At 36.4% G+C, this 17734-nt stretch overlaps 1 protein-coding gene and 1 non-coding gene across 2 annotated transcripts in view; both read left to right on the top strand.

Annotated features, from left to right (window-relative positions):
- The window catches only part of LOC100376247 (polyamine-transporting ATPase 13A3), an 83796-nt gene that overhangs the window by 56269 nt on the left and 9793 nt on the right, over positions 1 to 17734 (top strand). The window contains exons 10-28 of the mRNA XM_085508642.1: positions 786 to 923; positions 1940 to 2006; positions 2318 to 2449; positions 2951 to 3109; positions 3320 to 3430; positions 3553 to 3599; positions 4100 to 4288; positions 4902 to 4963; positions 5719 to 5769; positions 9219 to 9360; positions 9818 to 9952; positions 10304 to 10463; positions 11500 to 11620; positions 12669 to 12793; positions 13196 to 13425; positions 14121 to 14249; positions 15132 to 15211; positions 15537 to 15689; positions 17573 to 17669. Of these exons, the coding sequence (XP_085364768.1) occupies positions 786 to 923; positions 1940 to 2006; positions 2318 to 2449; positions 2951 to 3109; positions 3320 to 3430; positions 3553 to 3599; positions 4100 to 4288; positions 4902 to 4963; positions 5719 to 5769; positions 9219 to 9360; positions 9818 to 9952; positions 10304 to 10463; positions 11500 to 11620; positions 12669 to 12793; positions 13196 to 13425; positions 14121 to 14249; positions 15132 to 15211; positions 15537 to 15689; positions 17573 to 17669 (2328 nt within the window). The remainder of the gene's footprint in view (positions 1 to 785; positions 924 to 1939; positions 2007 to 2317; positions 2450 to 2950; positions 3110 to 3319; positions 3431 to 3552; positions 3600 to 4099; positions 4289 to 4901; positions 4964 to 5718; positions 5770 to 9218; positions 9361 to 9817; positions 9953 to 10303; positions 10464 to 11499; positions 11621 to 12668; positions 12794 to 13195; positions 13426 to 14120; positions 14250 to 15131; positions 15212 to 15536; positions 15690 to 17572; positions 17670 to 17734) is intronic.
- Mir4846 (microRNA mir-4846) lies at positions 5132 to 5225 on the top strand. Its single transcript, NR_038812.1, has one exon. It is a non-coding gene; the product is annotated as a microRNA mir-4846 (primary transcript).

Genomic DNA, 17734 nt, shown 5'->3' with positions numbered 1-17734 from the left:
GTATATGTTATTAAAACATCTGAATAAAAATATTAGGTCTAGAACATGTTTACGAGATTCAGGTGCACGAATGCTAAAATATTTGCATAGAGCGATATACATATGTGATCGATCACGACATTGAACTATACACCGAATACGAATAATAACTCATGCATGTCAGCACGATACACTGTTGATGCAAAGATATATATGTTAATATGCATTTTGATAACCAAGTTGAATTTTGACTTATCATTAACTAAAATGCAGGACGTCTGCATAGCTTACAGAACTGTATTCGTTCGAGGGAAGTTGAAAAACACTAATTCGCATGCGCAGTGACAGTGACTGTTACTGTGCGTACCAACACAACTAATGCACATGCGTATTACAACATATCAGCGATTCATCGAACGAATACTTAGTCGTCTAATACATGTATTCATTGACACACAGTATCAAAATACAATTTTAACAATTTGCTCTTATCATGTCGCGTTCAATGCAGGCTGACTCACATTTACAAGCCTCGCTTTCGGGTCTTTCGAATTTCGATAATACATGTATGATTCGCCGCCAATTCGTTCCATACATGGCTGGCGCGTGATATGAATGAATTATACATTCTAATCCATATTGCATATGTAATGGTTTCTGAGTTGACAAACTTCTTTCCTTTCAAGCAAAATAAATGTGTGTCAATCTCGTGTGTGTCATTAATTGACTGTAAACCGACTCTAAGTGTACAGTCATATTGTTGCTGGTACTACATTTTAAATCATGATTCTGTTCATTTATTGCAGGCCATGAATCCCTTCTATATCTTTCAATTATACAGTGTGTTACTATGGATTATCGGTTACCAGTATATCTATTTTTCAGTCGCCATTTTGGTAATGTCCATGGTATCTATCAGTTTGACAGTGTACAGTACACGAAAGGTAGGAACCATTCAAACAATATTCAAATTGAGACTAGATAATTGATAATCATCTTTCTCCCTTTCGCAAGACTCAAGTGCAGAATCGACAAGCCTCTCTCCAAGTCTCTGAAACCTCCCAATAACACGAGAACTATAAGTGAAACGGACGCTATGATCATGGCCAACTATTGGCTGTAAATTTGATTGGATGATTGAAACAAATCCGTCAACTACGCCTATGTATGATGCTAGTAATATCTCATCACACTCAGCTATTGGCTGCAAATGTAATTGGTTGATTGAAAATGTCATCAGCGACGCTTAGCTCGAATGATAGTAATATCTCACCACATTCCGCTATTGTGATTGGTCGTTTGAAAAATGCTATCATCTACGCCTATGTATGATGCCAGTTACTGAACTCCACTCTTTGCCCCGTGTCCATTGTTTTAAGTGTGATGCTTACTTTTGTCAGAGAATAGTTTCAGTTTTGTCTGTCATTTACTAGCAACGCACTAATTCTTTGTCAGCATTTACTAGAAAAACTGTTTTTTTCTAAACAGTCCTCGTTCATGGGTTTCTTTATTTTAAACAATGCTCGTTTATTGGGAAAGGACAGGTTCTTTGTTCACTTTATCAGTAAGCAAACTTTTTTCAGAACGACTTTGATCTCCCATGAGTGTGCAGAATACAACTTTCTCCCAACTATTTAAAAAATTGTAATTTTTCAATACTATGGATTCGAACCAACGATTTTATCCATCGTACATAATGGTTACACAGAAATAGGACGCACACTGCGTGACGACTGCGATGATACAAATATTTACTGAATAAGGTGACGTTTTGAGCTGTCCTTGAAACACGTCAGTTGAGTCAAAGTATATATACAAGGCAGGATTTGATACGTTGCAAACAACTAACTGCTCTCTGATTGGTCTGACTGTAAGGTATTAATTTTGGGTAGCCAATCAGGCATAATATTGAGAGTTGCTACGCATTGACTCAAATATATTACTGATGTTTATCTTACAGCAAGCTGTGACGCTACGACAGATGGTAGAATCGTCTACAGATGTAACTGTGTGGAGAGGAGGCGATGGTATGTAGGTTTATCCAAATCTAAAAAAAGCGAGAATTCACAGAAAATTTGACGACAACTGCAGCACAGAGTACATTAATTATGCACGGTTAATGAGCGATCCAGACTCTAATTTATTTACGGAAAATTATCTAAAAAGTACCTTATTTATTTATTTTTTATTTTTTGTCACGTTGTGATGGATGGCATCCAGTTGATTTGGTGTGCTTATTGCTTACACATTGTCGTGTGTCTGGAATTTCTTCCATGAATCATAGTTTTCCGTTCTATAGCCATATTTAATTCAGCTAAAATTTCGCGTTGTTTCACAGTTTACGATGTCATATCAGAACGAGACTTAGTTCCTGGTGATGTCATCACACTTCCGTTAAAGGGATGTGTGATGACGTGTGACGCAGTACTGGTTGCTGGATCCTGTATAGTTAATGAGAGTATGCTTACCGGTAAGTTATGCTAATATATTTATATGGATGTTCTTCGCGCAGTTTACTTTCGTATTTCTTTTAAACAATTACGCGTTACAAACGTCGTATGGTATGGATCCCACATCGAAAAAGACGCGTCGCGAGTATCACCGCCATTTGAACATTACATTACGTTCAATCTCTGATTAGTATAATACGAGCAGTCTGAGGTTCAAAGCCCCTTTCCCATACTACCCTCTACCGACGATTATTTGACATCACAATGACGTAGAAGGGTGAAATAAGGTCGTTCAGAGCGACACTTGTGTATAGTTTTGTATGTATCCTCAAATAGAATATAATTAATCTCTAGAAAATAGTATTTTTGTATTGATGGACGACCACGACGCTGTGTGAAAGGCCTTTCTTCCACCCAGCTACGTCACATAAAAACTTCAACGCCCGAGGGCGCTAGTTATGAAAGACGTGTTCTCTATCACGATCAACAATGTCTAAACATCCATGCTTTTCGTTGTGTAGGTGAATCCGTTCCGATTACAAAAACTGCACTTCCACCTGAAGAATTCGGAATACTCAACACCGAAACGCATAAAAGGCATATATTATTCTGCGGAACTGATGTCATTCAATGTCGGCGTGGACCGGACACCTACGTGAGGGCTGTTGTCCTTCGGACAGGTATGTTATAACATTCGTAATTACTTACTATATTGTAGAAGTATTTATAATTTGACTTTCATGAGTTCTTACCCTAGACTTGCTTGTCGAAAATAGCAGTATTGCTGACTATTTGGCCTATACATCATTCATAACGGTAATAATGTCATATTATTTGCATATCATTTGCATACTATTCAATCGCCCAAGTGACGTTGATTTGAATTACAGGATTCTCGACTTCAAAAGGCACCTTGGTCCGGTCTATCTTGTACCCTAAACCCATGGACTTCAAATTATACCGTGATGCAATGCGTTTTATTGGTGTGCTGGCAAGTATCGGTAAGTATGTTACAGTTCTAGTTCATACCACTTCTCAAATTGTATCGGGAGTTACAGATCTAAGTTTTCGGCAAAATCGTTCGACGTTTCATTCGCGAATTTTATTTGTTTGTATCTTTTAGCTGCCATTGGATTTGTTTTAATTATCACTGTGAAAATAATGAAAAAGGTAAGGTTTTCTAAATTGTTACCGACCTGTGCGTTATTGTCCGAGTCCAGACCACATCGTTCAAAAACAACTCGTATATCATATCGTTAATAGGTGATTTGTGAGCCTCAATATAGCTGCAGCTTGCGGATTCAAAGTTCGCACGTGACGCACACCGCCATGTTTATCCGAATGTGTGCAAAGGGACTGCACATTTCTAAGAGTTCACGTGATATAAGTCGAACGTTTACATGCAAGCTCTTGGTGTTATATCGAATGAATACTTGAGAAATGTTTACTTGTTTCATAAAAACCAACAACAAACAAAGACGACAAAATGGTGGATAAATATGGCGTTATCCGACGTAAATACCATGTGACACAGAAAAGCGCTAATGGTTTATTGCAGCTAAAGGTTAAAGCGCAGGTGTCGTTCTATAACGTGAGTTGTTATTCTCGCCTACTCAATTGCCGCGCGTGCGCAGGTGATCTCGTCGCTTTAAATATATGTTTTTTTGTAGGCCACCGTAAAGGATATCATCATCAAAGCCTTGGATATCTTCACAATTGCGGTTCCACCAGCTCTGCCCGCAGCCCTGACTATTGGTATGGTGTTCGCTCAAAGACGGCTGAAGAAGAAAGGCATATTTTGCATCAGTCCACAGAGAATTAACGTTAGTGGTACCCTGGATGTGGTATGCTTTGATAAGGTAAAGTCGTTATAAAAAAAATTCCGGCAAGCACAACAAGCCCATTCCCTAAATTGTTATAACTATTTATATATTCAAACCGAAACAAAAGGTTTCTATTGGACGATGGCATAACATTGGAACGTTTTGAAATGACGTCATTGCACGCGCTCGTGGAATTTGACAAACTCGAAACTGTTTTGGTGTATTTCCACTGCTTAACAATGTGCTATATACACTTGATGATTGATTTTGATGTAGTAAGGTTATGTCAACTCCATTTCGACATTGAACTTAAAAAAAGAAATTCAAGTTTAATATCAAATCATTGTTTGTGGCAGACGTTATATACTTCCATGTATAAGGCGCGCGAGCTCGAAGTGAACGGAAAATCACCTACTGGAAATGAGCGCTTGAAACTTATATCTGAAACAGTCATAAATATTGGAATTTCTTTAATTCCTTTAAATTCGACAAATCGTGCGGTTCCAACCCATTATGAAATGTTGGGGTATTTTGGTACTGTGGTAATATCAAAAGCTGAATCTGTTTACTAAGAATCAAGTAGAATTCTGGAATATCTGATATATTATAATTCATTACGTGTACATCAAGTTATATGATTATTTTACAGACTGGAACTCTAACTGAAGATCATCTGGAACTGCTTGGCGTTGCTCCAATAACATCTGAAAGGTAAATTTATTAATTAACAAACATAATTCACCTTTCCTGTCTATTTAACTTCATTCTTTTCTTTAAATCTAGGCTCATAGTTCAGTACTATCAACTTCTTCATTCTTCTCGGCATCTTGGTTGCTTGATTAATGTAGATGAGATCACAATAACCTACACTTTAAGATTCTGTCTATGGGATACTTTGGGCAATCTGATTGGGCTAACGATGCCACGTGATTAAGGTTAGCCATTCACATTGCTTGAAGCATCACATGGGAACAATTACATGACTAATATGGTGATGTCTATGGTGGACCCGGCTTTCAAAGTTACAGTATCGAGTTATTTAAACTCCACTCCATGTCTGCACGTAACTAACATTATAGTCAGTATTCAAATAAAACATTTGCGGGCTTTTAGTGCGCATGATACTATGTCCGATTACGTCATCAGTTTTTAGGCTCGTTCGCAGTTTGGCCATGACGCACATGTTCATAACCTCGTACAAATATACAAATCAGCCAAAGGAATGTGACTGATAGGATTTTGTTGTGTGTTTCAAATCAACATTTACCTGTCATGCACTGAGTATATATAAATATTTATTTGAAGGACGATTTTAGTATTTATTGCACGATTTATTTAACGAGCGAGGTATCAGATTGTATGACGTATACGGACGAAAATACCACGTGATACTGAAACCATTGGTAATTTTCTGTTAATTATAATCAGCCGTCTATCTGTTACGTGATTATTTTGTTCAATTTCAGTCTAATTGCTGCTATGCCAGAAAAGTTTTCGCCTGACAAAGAAGGTTCAAGGTTTGAAGCGACTTCATTTTTACAGGTCACTCGACCACTTGTAACCTTTGTAATAACTGCAACTAACCATCACTCACGTAGCAGCAAAATATCATCACTACTTAGCTAAATATTATTTGAATTACGTCATTTTCGCCCCGTTAATATTGAATAACTAGAATAGCGATAGATGTAATGTGTACTGTGTAGCGTAAAGTTGTCTTAGAATAGAGCAAGTATCTCAAAAACAATATTCTAGCATTCATTTACGCGCTTTGTCACCAGAGGTCGCGTTTTTATAGGACCTAGGTGCCAGCATTTGTTTATTACACTCTAAAGAAATACCATGTTTTTTTAAATATCTGCGAGCATGATTTTGACAAAGGGTCAATAAATGCATGCTTTACATATAATTCCTTATCGCATATATTAATGATTGTTATCTATTGTCTGTTTTTGGGACCCTTCTGTGTAATACAGACTTGCGTGCACTAGGGTGTTATAAAACAGCTTTGTATGTGTTCACACGTTATGTAACATATAGTTGTTCTTTGTCTCAGTGTTATATTAAAAACACAGTCTGTATTAATTCTAAACATGGAACATAACATACTTATTTCTTCTTGCTATTGATATTTGTGTTTCACGCTTTACTGTTTAGAATTAATATTCTTAACTAATTTTAAAAAAATGCAAATATTCCGGTGTTCTTTCAGTCCAATCCATGATACGCCAGAATGTTCTTCATTTGGCGAGGAATCACCAAGGTTTGCAGAGACTTGATTCGTTTCTGGTCACTTGACCGCTTCAGCATATACGTTAAGTGCACCTGGAAAGCTTTCTCGTCTTCGATGTCAGAAAATCAAATATAACATCTTGTATTCAATTTATTTGGATGTTATAATTTCGAACTTAACCAATTAAGACTCAAATGTCATCTACTCTTTATCGGTTCTCTGTAAGACGAGTTTCGGGTGTTCTGTTTCTACTGAACGCGCTCCATAGTCGATTCCGCGATTGGAATGGAACTGTTTTACGACTACTTGTTCGTGATAGCGCTTACGCGCAAATTTTGCATGGCTCTTTTTCACCAGATGAGTACGATTGTCACAATTGCGAGATCTTACTAAAAATAGCACAGAGCGCGTGAAAAATTTCAAATGATTATAACGTTTGCAGACAATAAAGACATTGTCAACTGCAATTCTGTTACTTTTCTGTGATTTTCCGTGATTTGTTGTGAATCCCAACAAAAAATCATTGGCTGAAAAAGCCTTGGACAATTTATGTCAACGCTAGAACAGTTACTATTTTGTTTACTCATTTGTCAGCCCAAATCGAACGTCTTACATGAATAATTAATCACGCGCCACGCGCCACGTCGTATTCGATATAGGACCAATAGCTACGTATATAACGCGTGTAAAATACATTGTTTACCTTTAAGGTAGAAGCCTGCTTCTTATATTTGAGAAAATTGGTCATAAATCGCATGACGTAGTTCAGTGGTTTGTTATGTAAAATCGTGAATCTATTATCTCATGGCAACATGAAATAGCATTTTTTGTGTGTTACAGTGACGTATTTTGAGAAACTTGTCCTAACATTTCCTAACACTCGCCAATTGTTCTAACATTTTTTTTTTGCAAATCGCTTTTTGTTGAACAATTCCGTAGAGTACAATGTTAAAGAAAAAGTGCATTTCTTGGCACTTTTTAAAACCAAGATTTTTGAAATAATTGAGGACAACAAAAAGTATCACATTATTCACAATATATAATTTACAATATAATATCATATATAATACTGTCAAAATGGCCACTATACTATCCACGAAAATTAAGCTTGTAACCTCCAACTTTGTTAACTCAATATCCTAATATTGCCCGGAAGTACAATTTATTGAAAAATGAAAAAAATCTGGGTATTTTTATTTATGAATAGGCTTCTACCTTTAAGCGGGTGCACCTGCGCATGCGGCAGACTGTCATAGCGCGTCGTTGTTACAAATTGGCATCTACCCATTAGCCTTTGCGTTTTTAGCGTGCGTTGTTATCGTCGCTTATAACTCAATACAACCTCTCCGCTTTAAGAATGAACTCCGAAACTCGTCTGCATACCCAATGTAATAAACGATACTGTCATTTATAAATACTCGCCAATTAATATGCAAGAAATACGGTTCACTTTTTTGGAGCTATCCCGGCATTTATTAGTCAATTAACGTTGGTTCAAACTTATATTAATTATTTAAATAGGTAAATAATTAATACTTGTCCATCGTTAGTATTTCCCCATCTCCAACGGGACGAGAAAGTCGTCAGTTGCATTTTACTGGCATTTGCACTAGCACTTATGTTATGAAACATTCTACTAGACCGTATTCACGAATGTCCGCCGAGGTCTCGTTCAGTACGAGAGACCTACGAAACTTGTTTTTGAAAATAGTAATTCATGTTCTCCTGTCATCGCGTTCAATGTTCCTATTACCATAGTTACAGGGAAACACCGGACGCGATGACAGGGAAGAATAGAACACTATTTGAGGGTCAAATAGAAGTCTCGTGACTCTCTCGCTCTCCACGAGATCTCGACCGTCCATTCGCGTTTCAGGTCTATTCTATTTATTCACCATATAACTGATAAGTTTTCTTCTTCTCACAGATGTGTGTTGCTTGATCGCTTTTTCAGAACACACATTTTCGCAGTTTATCTGCGTATGCCTTAACATTATTTTTTATAGCATGCGAATATAGTCGCTCGTGTGGCTTGGACGGATTGCAACTAGCCATCTAATATGTTATTGTTATTATGTATATGTTAACAACAGTTTATATTTGTGCTTGAATCACACTATTTATTGTATATTCACCGCAATAATATGTCTATAATGCACTCACCATTTTTAACTCTTTATGTCGAGTTGGTACGTTTTTTGCACAAAACCACGCCTAGGTGGTTCTATTGTGTATATACTACATTGCAGAGAAAATAGACGTTATTTGCAAATGGCCGCCGAAATCTTGCTGAGAGCGATAAAACCACGTGACTTGCTTTTGCTTCTGAATATGTGTTATATTCTCTACCGCAATCATGTCTACTGTTCCAACTACCGTAGTTTCCATGGTCATGGAAACAACAGTGATTATGATATTGATAATTGTCCACTATTTGTAAGGCAAACACAAGTCGCGCGGTTCTCTCACTCTCAACGGCGGACATTTAAAAATAATGTATATTAGCTCAATAAGTTTTAGTAAACTTTGGCATTTGGTGAATAGACAATACGATTCCAATCTTTGCGATATATTGGTAATAAAATAAATTTATCATTGAATAATTTAATCTTCGTATCATCGCTTGCTATTTTTTAAAGCAAATTTGTTATATATTTACTTTTTCAGCACAGCTGCACTTGTGAAATAAAATTAGAATATAAACCTAATTGATTGAATTGATTTGTCCGACAGCTTTGTGTTAATCGAAGATCCAAGTAAACTTCCAAGTGGTCCAGTACTTCATTGCATGGGTGCATGTCATTCTATCACCCTCATTGACGGGGAACTAAGGGGAGATCCTCTTGATCTTCAGATGTTTGCTGCAACAAAATGGGTAAATACATTAGTATTATTCGCACCATCAAATTGTAAGTTGATTTTTTTAGTCCGGGAGCCCGAATTTTCAGATTCGTTGCCTTCATAGCAAAGCAAGGGTTTATGATGGCTGTGATATTTGCATGATGATTTACAGCCCATGTGTATAATTGTGGGTGCTATTAAGAAAAAAACTTATCTCAGCAAATGAAAATATATTTTTCAGGTGTGACGTTAAATTAAAGCGTATCATGATAGTTATACACATTTTCTTGGTGCAGTTATGTGCCTCATAGTTGAACACTGGTCGAATGCCATCTCATTTTCGATGATGAAAAATTATTTGCCAAATCCTCAAATTTCCGCGTGTCAACAACATTCGTTCATATTGATAGAATAATTATCCAACCAACGCTTCAAGCAAAATGAATGCATTGAACTAAATTCAATGTTAAACGAAAATTTCTATATTTTAGCATCTGAAAGAGCCAAAGGAAGGTGAAGAGACAGATTTCAGAACTTACATGCCAACCATCGTGCGACCAATGCCCTGGCCTGGTGAGACGCCCGAAGGTGAAGGACACGATGGCCCATCTTCAGCACAAGAAGATGTAAGATCAATAATTAATGAGAAATCTCGTATTCCAATTATTAGTTCTCATAGCATATTTATTGAAAACAAATTCCAGGAAAACAAAAACTCGCGTCGTTTTCTCGCTCCCAAGAACGATATTTCAGCGACCATTTGCAAATAAGATCAATTCATCTTCTTAAAAAAGTTCTATATTTATGGATTTTTCTCGGTCATGTGATTATGAATAATATTTTAATAATATTTTTCCATGAGACTCACAAGTAATGGGAATTTATCTCTCATAATTAAATGTAGATATATTTTATGTTCCGTGGTGCAACATTTCTATTCGACTTTAACTAAATTCATCATACCTTTTATTTTACAGCACGGAGACCAGCCTGAGATTGGTATTCTTCGTCAGTTTACGTTCTCATCTGCTTTCCAAAGGATGAGTGTGATAACTCAAGCTAAAGGATCCAATAATCTCGTCATTTATGTGAAAGGTGCCCCCGAGAAAGTGGCGGCTCACTGTGATAACCTGACCGGTGAGTATTGGTCAAATAGCGTTATTTACGAATGACGTCACAATGCATTACGTCATCTTATTAATTATTCATGAGATTTTTTGACTGGAACCCGCGGATGGTTGAGGTGGCTTGTGTATGTATGTACTTCTATTATTGTATTCTTTAAGAATGTAAATACAGATTCCGTTGGTAGTTTTTATAGTCCTCAGAAAACATGATTCATATTAATAGTTAATTCATCTTACACTTATAGTTAGGGATAAGGTGTGATACAGAAGCCAAGCCCAGAAGGCGTAATCAATGACATGAAAATGTCACTGAATACGTTTAAGTTTCATGTGCATCGAGGACTCAATGTAAAGCAAAACGAGTAATGTTACATGTTACCACCCTGTTTCACGCACTATGTAACGTTCTATAGTTATTCTTTCTCTATTATTGACATCGAGATGCAATTATAATATGAAAATGTATGAAAATAGCACATTTCCTATGTCTGTCTAACAGGTGGTAAGTGTAAGCTTTTGTAAACCACAGGAAATCGAAATTTTTATTCATTATGATATCTCTACCGACTTTGTCATCTCGTCTTCAATGCTAACACTGCAATAAAGACTTTCCGTTTTCAACTTTCCGTTTTTATGCAGATAAATACCGTATTTTTACCAAGTAAAATCATATTTATTAAAATTGTTGTTCATACATAGTTGTTAAACATACTACATAGTTTGTAATTACATTCAGCTCCTTTCAGTCATAATTCAAGACAAATAAAAGGTAAAAATATAGAGATTATAGCAAATTATCTTTTTCTGTAATATTCTTGTGTAATCGGTAATTATAAAAATTATTTATGGGTGCATAGGAAACACATTTCATTATGAATTATTCTATATATAAATTTCTGAATTATTTTGTCAAAATCCGTTTTTTCTGTGTTTTTTTTCTCCCAAAAAACGAAAAAAAAATCACAATGTCGAAAACGGAAAGTCTTTATCGCAGTGTTTGCTATGGTTGCATCAATTGTGAATAACTATTCATCTTTTTTTCTCAGTTCCCGATGATTTCCAAGAGGTTTTACAGGAATATACTCACCAGGGATTGCGAGTGCTGGCAATAGCATACAGAATTCTAGATGAAAGTATTACTTACAGTGATGCACAACGGATAACCAGGTGAGAAGATGAATATCACGTGTCTTCTTTTCCCAATGGACGGCATCCTCAAACAGCAACATAATGGATGTGTCACACAATTCAAATCATGCTGACTTTATCTCAACAGACGAACAATTTCGGAATATTATTAGCATTCGAAGACATTTCCAATTATCTAGTTAACATCGTTCGTATATTTTCAAAACAAGCAATTGAGCATGATCTAAATATAAAACCGACCTGTGAAACACGTTTTCAACCCCCGCCTGACATACTTACACACAGAAAATAGAAAATCCGATTTTTTTGCTAATAAACGAATAACTTATGTTGAATCAGTGTGATGGCTTCTCCTGTCGATTCGACAGATGAGGGGGGCAGGCAAATCATTTCGACCTGCTTGTCTGACCGATTTTTTTAAGGTGAAAATGTGTGTGCAGCTCCTTTTTCACTCTCTTGCCTAACTGGCGCTCATAGTCACACAGACTCAGAACTGTATTTTGAAAGTTACTGTTGGGTAACGGTATTGGTAAAACGTTTTGTTTGAGTTAATAAAGATGAGTTGCACAATTATTTAAATTATTTACCAGTAAGATACTCAAGGCGGCGGCGTTTGTCAAACTTTGAGGATAGCGTCGAAACTGTTCTACCCTAAAGGATTTTCGGGCTATATATTTATTCATGATGCCATTTTTGCTACTAATTGTTTTGCTATTTTTTTAAGATGAATTTTTTATAATTATTTTTTCCACAGTTTGAAATATTTTCCCGGATTTTTTCCCATCACCCGAATTATTCCCTAACAACTTGTTTTATTAACAGTAACCGTACATGTGTATTGTTGTATCTAGCAACAACAGCGAAAGATTTCAATGTTTATTTTGGAATGCGAATCATCGTTTCTCGCCAACCAGTCACTGTGCATGCGCACGCGCGCAAAATATGACCAAGTGCGACGGCCTGTATCGAACATTTCACAGACATAGAATATTTGACAGAGACAGAAACATCTTGTACCAATACGTGTTTAGTAAAAAAATCAACTCAATGTTTTGGTTTTTCACAGAGAGCAAGTTGAGAGCGATTTGACATTTCTTGGATTACTAATTATGCAAAACACCTTAAAACCTGAGACGAACCCTGTAATCGCACAATTGTCAAAAGCACGCATCCGTACTGTTATGGTAACAGGTAAATAGCTACTTTCATTTAACTTTTTGATTGAACGTTTTAATCTTTCTCACCAAAATGTAATGTTACTTGCAAGATTGTACCTGACCAATCAGAGAGAAGCTCGTTTGGTTACATGTTTGTTGACATATTTCTATATATATATAGTTTTTTTTTTAAATAATTATTATCCAATTGGAAGAAATTATGTCTAATTAATCTAAAATACTATTATAGTACATGCATTGTTCTCACTCACAGGAAAACATCGATTTTATTTGAATTCTACGTTTCAAGGGTTAATTGAATTCATTTGAATTCTGCATTCAAAGGGCCAATGACTTGTTCTTTTATGCATCACTCGGTTTCCGAGAATGTATAACTATCGTGAGTTTTGATACAACATTGGTATTTGATTGACAGGTGATAACATTCTGACCGCCATCCACGTAGCTCGTAAATGTGGAATGATTGACGAAAAGGAGACTGTTGTGCGCATTGATGCTCATGCACCAACTTCCGATGAGGGCTCTTCCATTCAATACACCATTGTACGTGCGGAACTACATGGACGCGCATTCTGTAGGGCAAGTGATTCAGAACAGTCTAAGATCAGCAACGAGAACAGCGCCCTCGTTCTAGACGATGAAGAGGTAAATATTGTTTTTCTTCACATTCTTGTCGAAGAGCTTATGATAAAAAATAAAATTTTCACTTGCGTTGTATAATAGCACATTCTGGCATTTCAGACTGGTTGGTCCTATGTGTTTAACACCTGGGTGACAAATCTAACAGCATTTTTTATATGTAGCAATAGAAAAAACAATAGAAATTGGACGTCCTCTGTGGCTTCTTTTTTTGTCTAATCCAAAGATCGCTCTCAGATGCATTGATCACTTTATCAATTCTACAACGGTACATTACAGAGTAGGGTCCATACTACAGATTTCCATAAATATTTTTTTGCTATATGGTGGAGTAGACGAACACCCAGTCCTCGTCCCCGACCTATTTTTATGGCGATACTACAACGAATAGACCTTTAATCGCAAATGGCCGTCGAGATCTCGTTGAAAGCGAGAAATTCACGACACTTTGTTTTGCTCCTGAAATAACGTTTCATTTTCTCCTGTCATCGCGTACATTGTTCTTCTAATGTACATAGCCATGGTATTTGGAACAGTGGATACGATGAAAAGGAGAAATGCTATTGGAGGGAGCAAAACAAGACTCACAGAACCCTAGCTCTCAACGAGATCTAAGCGGCCATTTTGTCTAATGCCTAGTAACAATGACCGGCTATTTCAATGAATCAATCATAGTAAATGATTGTATGTTGTTATTGTAGGATTTTGAGAGTGTTAAAATAACAATGGATGGAGATGCGGAAAAGGTAGACCATTCGACCTATCACTTTGCAATGGACGGGAAAACATTCGCCGTTATCATGGAACATTTTCCGGATCTTGTTCCGAAGGTGAGTCAGCATAATATTTCAAGAGTAACCATATGGGAATGTAACGCTGAAATGGTATATAAATATGTGTGCCTTATTTACTGTATACATATCTGACAGATTGTAGTTGTCCGGGGTAGCTTTTAACAAAAATATGGATCGTTAAATCGTTTCAATCACACCCCAGTCGCATTTTTCATGTAGTGCAAGCATAGAGGGCGCAAAGTCTTTAATGACTGCGTGCTGGTTATGCACATGCGCAATGATTTGACCAAAAATTGCAACTGTTCCAACGGATGTCCGTGAATCTGACTTTTCGTTTCTTCTAGAAAAAGACTGTAGCAGCAATGTCTTTATTTGGTATAAATTTGGCTTACAAACATTTTACTTTGGAATAAATATGTGTATGGATTTTTTCAATATATGAGTATAAAAATGCTCACACTTTTGAAGGCTCAGTGGCATCCAGTCCCTCTACCCAATTTTAGATCTAGTGCCCCGGAAATAGCATCCGATTTATCTAGTGCGCAGTAACATACCTTAACGCCTTTTAACGTCAATCACAACTCCGGAATCATTCTTTGTGAGCGTGTACTAAAGACTCATCCTTCCATCACAGAATATGGTGAAGTTGAGCGTATACCTCATCGAAGAACAGGAAATCGCGATGTTTACCGTCCTATTATAAGTTATAATAATGTAATTGAAATAACACAGACTAACAAAAGAGTCACCACGTGCTGTGCTTCTACAGTGGTCTTAGCAATTTCTGTCCACCATTACAATTATTATGTACCAACAAAATAGCCGATCACAACACAGAAGTGTTTCGTCAAGAGAGGGCGTGTCGTGACTTATTATTATATACATCACGTGTACTTTTTCATTTATTTCTATTAATAGATCGCCGTAAGGGGGACAGTATTTGCACGCATGTCACCAGACCAAAAAGCACAGTTGGTTGAAGCTCTACAGAGCCTAGAGTGAGTACCTCCAATAACAAACCACTCACAAAACATGTACATATTTAATGATTGATAAGGCTAAAGAAACTATTATTTGACGTCGCCTTGAGCGGTACAATATTGAACAATGAACAGTGCATGCAATTTGAATAATTTGTACGTATCATTGACTCGCAAAACGTTTTTATGTTTTTAAATCATATACATCCAGGCATCATGGAAAGACGCATTTGTCAAATTCATAAAGAAAGTAACGTTTTTTTTCGAGTACACTTGTAATATGTCTAACTATTCGTTTGCTCAACTCGACATTCATCTCAAACGATAAATACATCTTTCTTAGATATTATGTCGGAATGTGTGGAGACGGCGCCAATGACTGTGGCGCTTTGAAGACAGCGCATGCTGGGATTTCTTTATCCGAAGCGGAGGCATCTGTAGCTTCACCATTCACATCTAGAACTCCAAACATTGAATGTATCCCGACGCTGATCAAGTAAGTTAGACTGTTATCGGATGAAATGGTGCCTTAGTAGTGGGCCGTGCTATGTTGATATTATGCACAGTCAACTGGCATACACGATTTAGTTTCAAGTCGTATTCAAGATGGCTGTCTCCATATAGTAAATATCAGCAGATTAATAGCATTTATTTTATTATCACCTGTATGCCAGCTGAATGTGGCATTATGATGATAGTACTGTGCTGCCAGTACCTTGGACTCTTACCCTTTCAAACCCAGTTGGAATGCCAAAATGGATACTCCTTTAACAACATTTTGCGAAAAAAGTGTAAACACCTCAAAGACATTAGATTTTATTCTTGTTATTAGTGCTGTATTGTACGAGTTGTTTTTCCAGCCAAATAGCAATATTGTGTGTGTCTTTCAAAGTTTTTCTGCAGCCACAGGAACCACAGGAGTGTAGGCTGCACGTCATTTTCTTTCGTGATTCGAACAAATATGGCCGACTGGCGGCCATCTTGTTTTTCATGGTACCCATGCTACTTTATCTTGAATGCAATAAACGTTTCTGTTTAAATTTTGTACAAAGATAGTATACCAAGAGATACATTTGCACCAACATGATTTTTGTGATTTAATTCAATATGGCTGGCCGACGCCCAATTTTCATGTAAAAAGCGCTAAATTGTCATTTTTACATGTCCACAGCAGTTTCTCAGAGATGACTGGGCCGATTTGGATCAAAGTTGGTATGATAATCATACATATTTGGTTATAGATGCACGTCGTACTTTTTCCGTGATTCAAACAAATATGGCTGACTGGCGGCCATCTTGTTTTTCATGGTACCCCTGCTATTTTCTCTTGAATGCAATGAACGTTTCTCTTTAAATTTTGTACAAGGATAGAGATACATGCGCTAAATTGTAATTTTTACATGTCCGGAGCTGTTTCTCAGAGATGACTAGGCCAATTTCGATCAAAGTTGGTATGATGATCATACATATTGGGTTATAATTGCATGTCATATTTTTTCTGTGATTCAAACTAATATGGCTTACTGCTTTTGTTTTTCATGATACCCATTCCTACTTTCCCATGAATGCAATGAACATTTCTGTTTAAATTTTGTACAAAGACAGTATACCAATAGATACATGAACATGAACATTATTTTTGTAATTTGATTCAATAATGTTCAATTCTCGTGTAAAAGCACTAAATCATATTTTTTTTTACAAATCCATCTCCTATTACTGGTTTCAATCTAATCTCAATGACTTCATCAGCATCAAATTGATATGTCAGATCACACAATTTTGGACGGAGACTGTGTCATTAACAATGACTTGTTTTTAAACAATTTGCACATATTTAGGGAAGTTACATGTTTAGTGCGATTTTAAAATTACATCGTATACATGGCCTGGGCAAGTGACAGATCTGCCTACTCAAAATACACAGAATTTCTTCATTTTGCAATAAATAGTACTCAATGAAAATATAGGAATATTGACTTTAAGTAAGTTTCGGTTACTACTAGTAATTGTATTTTAGTGGATAGTTGCCATTTTGGCAACATTACAACGATTTTACCATAGGTTTCTATGGCAGGGATATTATGCCGTATCTCAAATTGTAGGCTGGTGACATAACCTGACAAAAATCTTTTTGGTGTCCTGAATTATTTTAAAAATCTAAGTTTTAAAAATCGAGAAAATGCAATTTTGTGTTATATAGAATTGTTTTAAAAATAGCGATTTTTTATACATATTAGGATAAGTTCTCAAAATACGTCACTGTAACACACCAACAAATTCTATTTTGTTGTGTCATGGGCCACAAGCTCAAAAATTATGAGTAGGTTTCTATCTTAATCGACTTTTAATTACCCTTTATTCACCTTGTTGTTTTAGGGAAGGACGCGCAGCTCTTGTGACGTCATTCGGTGTATTCAAGTACATGGCGATGTACAGCATGATTCAGTTTATTTCTGTGATCATTCTAAACACGGTGAGTATATATTTCATTGACATAAAAAGCATTCCAGGTCTCTGGTAGGGGAAGAAAGCTGTAAC

The sequence above is a fragment of the Saccoglossus kowalevskii genome, chromosome 15 (assembly GCF_978046115.1).
Source record: "Saccoglossus kowalevskii chromosome 15, keSacKowa6.1, whole genome shotgun sequence".
NCBI classification, from domain to species: Eukaryota; Metazoa; Hemichordata; class Enteropneusta; family Harrimaniidae; genus Saccoglossus; species Saccoglossus kowalevskii.
This window is presented reverse-complemented; position numbering and strand designations above follow the sequence as displayed.